At 61.3% G+C, this 8,992-nt stretch overlaps 1 protein-coding gene across 1 annotated transcript; it reads right to left on the bottom strand.

The window, feature by feature from the left end:
* Nucleotides 1-1,597: 1,597 nt before the first annotated feature.
* LOC119513918 (cuticle collagen 2C-like) lies at nucleotides 1,598-6,461 on the bottom strand. The gene is made up of 2 exons (XM_037809378.1): nucleotides 3,387-6,461; nucleotides 1,598-2,417 (listed from the first exon to the last, which is right to left on the bottom strand). The coding sequence occupies exon 1, from the start codon at nucleotides 6,156-6,158 to the stop codon at nucleotides 5,460-5,462; it is 699 nt and encodes a 232-aa protein (XP_037665306.1). The 5' UTR covers nucleotides 6,159-6,461; the 3' UTR covers nucleotides 1,598-2,417; nucleotides 3,387-5,459.
* Nucleotides 6,462-8,992: the final 2,531 nt, after the last annotated feature.

Here is an 8,992-nt window from a genome sequence, read left to right as displayed (position 1 = left end):
TTAAAAAACATGGCATTTTGGGGGACACAATACATCCAAACCGGTACATTCCAACCCCTGGACCCCAAAATGACATGATCTTTCCATATACAAAATACATTCATCCCATCACAATATCACAAAAACTTAAATCATTTCAGTAACAAGAGTTAAGTACAAGATCCCATCAAAATCAGATACAGGTGTGGTCTGTCCTAAAGCAAAATTCCCCTCTGGCTGTGGACCTGTGAAACTCAGAACAAGTTATCTGCTTCCAATATACAAAGGAGGGACAGTCATAGGATAAACATTCCCACTGCCATAAGGAGAAGCTGAAAGGAAAACAGGGTTAATAGGACCAAAACATCCTAAAACCTGCAGGGCAAATTTCATTAGATTCTAAAGTCTGAGAGTCATTTATAGAATGGAGGTTTCATCCTTGGGGCTTGAGAGAGCGGGAGTCCAACCCTTCCCAAGGGCCTCTGCGGCAGCCTTTTCCTCTCCAAACGCTGGGGTGAGTGCTCCAACATACCCACACACTGGGGAGACCACCTGCTCGGCCCCACCCTCCTCAAACATCGGGGCAGCTCCCGGATTCCCTTCCGTCTCTGGGACACATGCTCAACCCCTTCAGAACAGTGGGGTGGCAGCCAGGCCCTCCCCAATCCCTGGGGAGTGTGCCCCACCCTCTCTGGGGCCTGCGGTGGCCGCACTCTTCCTGAGCATCGAGGCGGAAAGCCCGCGCGCTACCTCCGGGGCAGACTCACCCTTTCCACGTGCTAGGGCTGCTCTGCTCTCTCTGCCCGAGACCTCCTGACTCCAGACCTCAACCTCCACGGCTCTGCCACTTCAAAACAAGGATCGTCTTCCTTCCAGTTCGCAACACATTCATCGTTTCTGCTCAAGGCCTCAGCGGAAGTTTCCTTAGAGTCCATATCTCCACAGTCTCTTCAAAGCCGTCTAGGCCTCTTCTATCAAGCTCCTCACAATTCTTCCAGAATCTTCCCCTTATCCATTTAAAAAGCTGTTTCAACATGTCTGGTATTTGCAAACTCAGCAGCACCCCACTTCTCTGGTACCAAAATCTGTTCTGGTTTGCTAATGCTGCAGGAATGCAAAACACCAGAAATGGATTGGCTTTTATAAAGGGGGTTTATTTGGCTACACAGTTACAGTCTTAAGGCCATAAACTGTCCAAGGTAACACATCAGCAGTCGAGTACCTTCACTGGAGGATGGCCAATGGTGTCCGGAAAACCCCTGTCAGCTGGGAAGGCACGTGGCTGGTGTCTGCTGATCCCAGGTTGTGTTCCAGTTCCTCTCTCAGCTCCTGTGTGTTCTTCAAAGTGTTGCCCTTGGGTGTTTGTCCTCTCTTAGCTTCTCGGGAGCAAAGTGTCAGCAAAAGTCTGCTTCAACAGCTGTCTCCAAAATGTTTCTCTAAGGTGAGCTGCTCTGAGGTCCTTCTGTTTGTGAGCCTTTATAGGGCTCCAGTGAACTAATCAAGACCAATGCTGAATGGGTGGGGCCTCACCTCCATGGAAATAATCTAATCAAAAGTATTACCCACAGTTGGGTGGGTCACAGCTCCATGGAAACCACCTAATACAAAGATTCCAACCTAATCAATACTAATATGTTGTCCCCCACAAGACTGCATCAAAGAACATGGCATTTTGGGGGGCATAATACATCCAAACCCACACAATTTGCATGATGTTTTATCGCTTCCCATTGCTCTCATTTTAATTTATTTCCCACAACAGCCATTTCAGTCCCTGTCATAAGTCAAGATTCTTAGTAGTAAGCAGCAGAAACTCACCACTGGGAAGCAAAGCAAGAAAAGGCATTCATGGAGCCAAGGTCAGGCTGCCCACTAGAGCCACGGAAGACGGGCAGGAACCAGGGAAGGCAGGGAAGCAGGCACCTGGCCAAGGGGCCCCCAGGGTGTCTGGCTGGAGGGTCGTCCCAGCATTGCGATTTCTGCCAGAGGGCCCCAAACTCTCAGCACAGCTGCTGTTGATCTGAAGAATTTCTCTGTGGTTGCTGAGTCTTTTATTTCACTACTTGGAGAGTCAAAGTGCCAGAAGAACACATCTGGTTGGCTGAACCTGGGCCGGGCTGCTGGAGTGAAGTCCAGATCTGGCCCTTGTGCCTTCCAAAATGGGCCTGGTCTCCCATCAACCCTCCTATAACTAAGTATGGGCTTCAGGCACAGTTTGATCAGAGCTCCAGATGGGTTTCTCTTCACTTTTCTCAGCTCTGCCCTCCCTAGGAATTGCCTTGGTGCTGGCACTGGTTTCTTTCAAGGTGGTGAAGTTGCTGCAGCCTCTCCAGAGGGAACATCTCTCCACCACACTTGCTCGTGCAAAAGTCGGGGGCTGCTTGCTGATTTCTGCCATCAGAGAGAGCTGTGTTCTGATTGGTTGAGACCTGGGTAATCTGAGCCAATGACAATGGAGGGGAGGCAGGATTGCTGATTGGCTGGTGCCCTAGTGCTGAGGACAGGCTCGGGGTCCCTCAAGCTACCTGTGCAGGTTCGGGTGGAGGTGAGGGTGGGGATGGGGGTGCCAGGGGCAGCCCAGGTGGCCCGTGGCAGCAGGCAGGTGGTTTTTCTCTGGGGAAGAGCCAGCTGCCTGGGTTTGAATCCTGGATCTGCCCACTTAATAGGTTGCGCCTGCCCAGGCAAATCCCTCCCCCACTCTGTGCCTCCTTCCTCATCTATATGGATCAGACCCTAACACAGCAGGTAGCACCAGCTTCATTGCCAAGTTGAGTTAACCTGTGTAAACGCCCAGGGTGCTACCTGGCCAAGTGATAGGAGAGGTGCCACTCCAGGCCCTGAGTCAGCAAACACTTATTAAGCACCTTCTGTATACCAGGCATGGTGCTGGGTCTACAGAGGGTCCCTGCAGTGGGGGCAGATCCCTGAACCCCGGGCAATGCCGGCCCCAGGAACACAGGGCACAGCGGGGGCAGGGCCAGGACAAAGGGGCTGGCACAGACACGGACACAGAGAGGAGGCTCCATTCCAGGGCTCTGGCCCCAACCCAGTGCTGCAGCTGCTTTCCTTTGCCAGAAAAGGAAAACAGAGTAACCATGGAGCTTCCCGCTTCCCCTCTTCCCAGTTTTTTTAACGAGTGATTCTCAGGCGTTTGACTGCATCTACTCCTGCTCCCGGAGACAGTGTGTTGGTTACCTGCTGCCATGTAACAAACGGCCCCCATACTTAGCAGCTTCACACGACAAACCGGTGTTATCCCTGCTCAGTTTCAGGGAGCTGCGAATCCAGGAGCTGCAGTCTCTGGAGACTGACGGGGGAGCCACGTCCGGGCTCACGCACTCTGGGCAGGAGGCCTCCACCCTCCCTCCCCGTGGACCTCTCCATGGGCTGCCCACCGTGCAGCTTACCCTGGAGCAAGCCGTCCCAGTGGGTGAACACAGGACGGAAGTGTGGTGTCTTCAGGACCCAATCTGGGGAGCTGTGCGCCGTCACCGCTGTCCTGCCCTGGAAGGCTGGGAAGGGCCCCTGGGTGCGACTGCAGAGCTGGGGGCCGTCAAGGGCCTTCTTGGAGGCTGGAGGCACAGATGCCGTTTCTGTACTTGTGCTGTGTGTGCCTTTGTTGGCCAGGTTTGTCACGAAGGTGGCTCACGTCTTGGAGCAGACTGAGAGCCACGCCTAGAAGGCAGGATGCAGCTCCTGAAAAGCCTCGTTGGGGGTCCCTTGGACTCTGGTGGCCTGAGCCTGTCCAACGTAGACACAGAATCTCCTCGGACACTCTCCAGGTTTCTTTTTGCTGCAAATACTCATGTTTGCTGCAAATAAATTCCTTTCCATGACCCTCCCGGAGCTCGCTGCCCTGGAACAAGCAGGGTCTGGATACTTGTCCCCTGGAGCTTCTGCCACAACCTGACCATGCCACGGAGGGCTCAGCACCACCATCGCCCCAAGACCTGCCCCCAAGGAGGCCTGGCAGAGCAGACGCAGGGAGCAAGCTGAGCCAGGGATACGGAGAGTGACCCGTCTGCTGAGGGCAACCCCAGCTCTGAGGTCACTGCCCCAGGGAGTGGCCCAGGGCCAGACCAGGAAGCATCAGGAGCTCAGGACATGGGTCTTCTGTGCAGGGACCCATTACATCAGCCATGCCAAGGTCAGGGGATGGTGTCAGCTCCCTGCCCCCGCGGCCCCTGTGGAAATCAGTCCTGCCCGTGTTTAAAGAAACGCATCCACTTGAAGGTTGTCAGGCAGCAATTCAGGGGGCGGGGGCCAGGGAGGCCGATGGATGGGACCTACCGGCTTCAGCTCCTTAAGAAGTATTTCTGGGCGGCTCTGGCTTACGACAGCAGGTCCCTCCCTGAGGTCATGAGTGGGGCTGCCCAGCCCGACCTGGCACCCACTGGCCAGGTCACTCCCCCAGCTGGTGTCTCATGACATCAGGGTTTGATGCAACAGCACTGGGAGAGTGACAGGGAAGGAGAGGGGGTGGCGGTCCAGGACAGGGCAGGCTCCACGGGGGACGCCGGCACGTCTATATTTCACACGTGGGGCCCTGGGGGAGTGCGGCTGTGTCCCTGTCCCCGCCCGGACCTAGGTTTCAGCAGCAGAGCCGAGAAGGTGCCTTGGCCTGAAGCTTTAGGTGGCCCTGGGGGGAAGACACTCGGCCCTCCTCCCTGGGGCTGCACCGAGCTGCCTTTTCCCCAACACCCCGTCCAACACCAGCCATTGCCATCCGTGTTCGGTAGACGAGAAACGCCACCTCGGGGGTCAGTTTGCATTTCTTTGGGTTTGGGGGGCTTTGGCATCCTTCCATATGTTTGGGGACATCCACGAAATGTCTGTTCACCACCTTGCCTGCTTTTTTCTGTTGAGGGGCTCTGGGTTTTTGCTGGGGAACTTGGCCTTTGTCCCCCCTGCTGCCCGCTCTGGGCTGGGGCTGGAAGGGGCCTGTGGATTCAAGGCGAATCTTACAGTGGATTTACAGTCACTGTTCTACTTTCAACAAATAGCGAAACAGGGCCCCTCGGGAGCCGGGCAGGACCCAGCGTGTGGACCTGTGTTCCCAAGGCGGCCCCCCCATGACGCTGCGGGTTCCGCCCTCTCTGTCCCTCCCCGGAGCGCTCCCGCGGGGAGCCGAGTAAGCTGGGCTCCCGGGCAGAGGCCGGGACGCGGGGCCTCCGCCTTCTCCTCCCTCGGGGCACGGGCGCGAGCGGTGGCACCTGCTCGCCAGCGTCCGTCGCTCCGCTCAGCCCGTCGCCGTCCCTCGTGGCGACCCCCGCGGCCCTTTAAAGCCCGGGCTAAGCGGTCTCCCGGGGGTGCTGGGGGCGCGGCCGCCCTGGATTCCATTAGCCGCTCCCCCAGCAGGGCTGACTTAACGAAAAGCCTCCCGAAGCTCCGCTCGTCAGCAGCGGCGGGCTGGGGGGAGGGGTGCGGGTGCGGGGGCGCAGACTCGCCTGACTCGGGGGCGGGGGCCGCGGGCGACGCGGTCAGAGCGGCGGGGAGCCCCCCACAACGCGCCCGCCTCGGGGGGCTGCCGGGGCTCCTTTGTCTTGGATAAAGGGACGCCCCTCCAGAGCGCCGCAGCCAGATGCCGCCCGCCGGGCCCGAGGGCCGGGCTCATCAATCCCGCCCCCCCTCGGTAGTAACGCGTCGTTCCCCCTCAGCAAGGGCGGTTCCGCCGCCAAGCCGAGCGCTGCGACCTCCGGGGCCGGCGAGCGGGTGTGGCGAGCCCGCGGTGCCGCCGGGGCCTGACGCGGAGGGCCGGGGTCCCGGCAAGGTCGGGGGGCACACGGCGGGCCGGCCGGACCCCGCCCCACGGGTCCTGCACGTGAACCGGCACCGGGGCCGCACGCACGGACCGCAGAGGCCGGACGGCCAGGGACCAACGTGACGCGGACAAGCCCCGGAGCCGCGGGGAGCGCAATGGGGGCGCGGGCCAGCGGGGGCGCGCTCGGGCCTGACGCGCACGCGTACACCAGCCGCCACCGCCCGCCGCGCTCCCATTGGGCCGCTCGGCCGCCGCCGCTCATGATTGGCCCGCGCAGCCGCGCTCTTGGCCAATGGGCACGCGGCTTCTCGCGCGAGCTCAGGGCCGCCGAGGCGGTGATGGCGGCTCCCTGCCAGGTGCTCGCTTTCGTCCCGGCCCCGTGGGGCCCGCGACCTTCGGCTCCTCGAACCTCGAACATCCGACTCGGGAGCGTCTGAGTCCGGGCGGGCAGGGGTGGGCCCCGTCGAGGTCTCTTTTTGAACCCTCTGCGGCCACTTCACAGTGAGGGGAGTGGGCCTCGGAAGAGGGGGTCCCGCGATTCGGGTCGCCCGGTCCAAAAGCAGCCTGTGCGCGGGGCCCAGCGGCCAGATGCGAAGCCCCCGCCCTCGGCGCCCGGGGCCCGTCCTGGGCCACCCTCGCGGGTTGGACCGTCGTCCCTCTGCCGCCCCCTGCCCTTCGCAAGTGCAAGCCCAGAAAGCACCCAGAAAGTTCCCTGCGGGCCTCCGCAGGCGCGGGTGGGGGATCCCAGGTGCTCGTCCTCTGCTTGTAAATTATTTACAAAGAATATATGGTTTGCGTAATAAAAGTAAAGCCAAGATACGGAAAACAGCCTGCCGCCTCTCCCCTCCGCGAGCGTTCTTGGTCTGGGCGGGGCGGGATTTAAGTCCAGAGAAAGCGCCATCACTTCTGGCAGCGCGAGGAGGCCGCTCTCCAAGAGCGGGGCGGCGGCGCTTCGCTGGGTGGGCTCCGGGCTGCAAGGGTGGGCGCGCCAGCCCCAGGCCTCGTCCCTGGCGCAGAAAGACTGAGGCCCTGCCCAGGCGCACGGCACAGCTGCAGGTGACGCGAGGAAACCCGAGTCACGCCCGACGCGCGCGGGGCTCCTACCCCGGTGCGGTGCTCCGCCTGCTCGCGGCCAGGGCAGCACCCCCAGCCCGGCCTGTTGGACTCCTGGCCGGAACGCGCCGAGTCGCTCCAGGGCGGCTGCTCTTTCACTCCCCTCCCTCGGGCCGGACCCCAGCCAGGAGCGTGGGGCCGCCCGCCTGCCCTCCTGGGCCTCCCTGCGGTCGGCGCCGCGCCCGCACCATCCCGGGCGGGGCCGCTGGGGGGCGCCCTTGCACCGCGCCTCCTGGCCGCTCCGTTCCCACCGGGACCCGCCCTCAGGCCTGCGCGGGGTTTGATCTTGCGGTTCGCGTCCCGGTTGCAGACCGAGGCGGGAGCAGGATGCCGATGCAGACCCTGGTTCCCTGGTCCCCTGCACCCCTGCAGAGGCGGTGCAGACCCTGGTCCCCCGGTTCCCTGGTCCCTGGCCCAGCCGGGCAGCGACTCAGCGCCCCAAGTCTCCGCCGCGGTTCGCGCGAGAGGAGCGAGCCTGCAGCGATGGGTCCCTGGCCTGATGAAGCCGCGGCCCAGCGACTCCGGGGCTCTGCACCTACCGGGAGCTGGTCTATGCGGGCAGCTGGAGCCAAGTCAGGGTCTACACTCATCCCGTTCTCCGCATGGGGGCTTGGGACGCGGCCTTAATAATCCCCCCTAGAACCCAATGCCTGCCAACACCCAGCAATCTCGCCAGGCCCAACCCCTCTGTGTCTCAAAACTCTTCCCAGAGGGAGAGGTGGGGGTTCCTCATCAGGCAACATCCAAGCAAGAACCAAGAAGAGAGGCATTGTTACCCTCTCCCCACCCTCCCTGCCTCTCTGTGCCTTCCCCCCTGCGGGATTCTGGCTGCTGCAAATGCAGGGAGGGGGCAGTGCCCCCGGGGAGACCCAGGGGCATAGGCCACATGGCTGCAAGGATCTCATCACTGCCTCCTACAAAGGGCCCAGAGCCCAGATTTTCCAGCTGTGGTTCCTGCTCTTTCCTGGAGCTACCCAGGAAATCAGACTTCCCACCTCTGGCCATTGCCCCCTTCCTATGCATGTCCACCATGCTGCCCACTCTGCCCTCCCTGGAAACTGATGGGACAACTGTCCTCTGGGGCTACCCCATAATGGTCACCTGACATCAAAGCAGAGGTGGTCTGGCCGTCCAGGCTGACGGTGAGGCCACCGACGTCAAGGCCTCTGGTGAGCAGAGGCACCTTGGCGAGTGCCAGTGCCGGGGGTGGTGTGCTGGTGGACTGCCAGGTGGCAGCTGGATGGAGGGCCTGGCCAGACTCAGCAGAGGCCCCCAGCCCTGGGCCCTCGGGTCTTGCCCCCTTCCCTGGAGTCAGGGACACGGGGAGCAGCCAGGGCCAGAGCAACTGGGCTCCCAGGCAGGGGCTGTCCCTGGTTGGCTGGTCTCAGCAGCCGGCCCAGGGGTCACTGTCTGCCTGCCGAGGGGGCGGCTTCCACGCCAGGTGGGTGTCTGGCAGCCCATTTCCTCTTTCCTCTCTGGGATGGAGGAGTTTCCGGGCGCTCCACATGGGAATGACCAAATGCCTTTGAAAGGAAGTGAGATGTCTCAGACCGAAGGGCAGGAGGCTGATCCTTCTCTTGGGTGGAGAAGGGAGCCAAGAGTGACTAGGAGGTCACAGCAGGGGCCAGCCCCCAAAGTGGGTCTCTGCCCACCTCACCCTGAGGAGTTGCCCAGCATGCCCCTCCAGCGCTGGGTTTTGCCATGTGCCTTTCCCTCCCAGCCTGGGATTCCCCAAAGCACGGAAAGAGGTGCATCTTGAAGTCCAGCTGGGCTGCCCCCTTGGCTATCCCCACTCACCCAGCTCCCAGACACCTGCCCCGGACCTGGGGCTGGGAGTTCTTCTGCAGCAGGAGAAAGCCAGGCTGCAGGGAGCCGCCATGGCTCTGTCCACAGCAGGGAGAGGCATTCCCAATGCCGACTGGGTTCAAGTCTGTCCTTCTCCAGGATTTTTTTCCCCCTAGACTCACAGGTCTGAGCCGGTTCTGGGAGATGACCCTTGCGTTTTGCTCAGGCTGCCGTCCCAGGCGCGGCTGCATAGTCAGGGCTCCATCTTGGGAGGGGGAGCTGAGGGTCCCCAGGGGCCTGACCCCCTCCTGTGAAGGGGCTGCACCCTGGCTTGGCAGGGCGCCTTGCGGTCAG

This window comes from Choloepus didactylus, chromosome 18 (assembly GCF_015220235.1).
Source record: "Choloepus didactylus isolate mChoDid1 chromosome 18, mChoDid1.pri, whole genome shotgun sequence".
NCBI classification, from domain to species: domain Eukaryota; kingdom Metazoa; phylum Chordata; class Mammalia; order Pilosa; family Megalonychidae; genus Choloepus; species Choloepus didactylus.
This window is presented reverse-complemented; position numbering and strand designations above follow the sequence as displayed.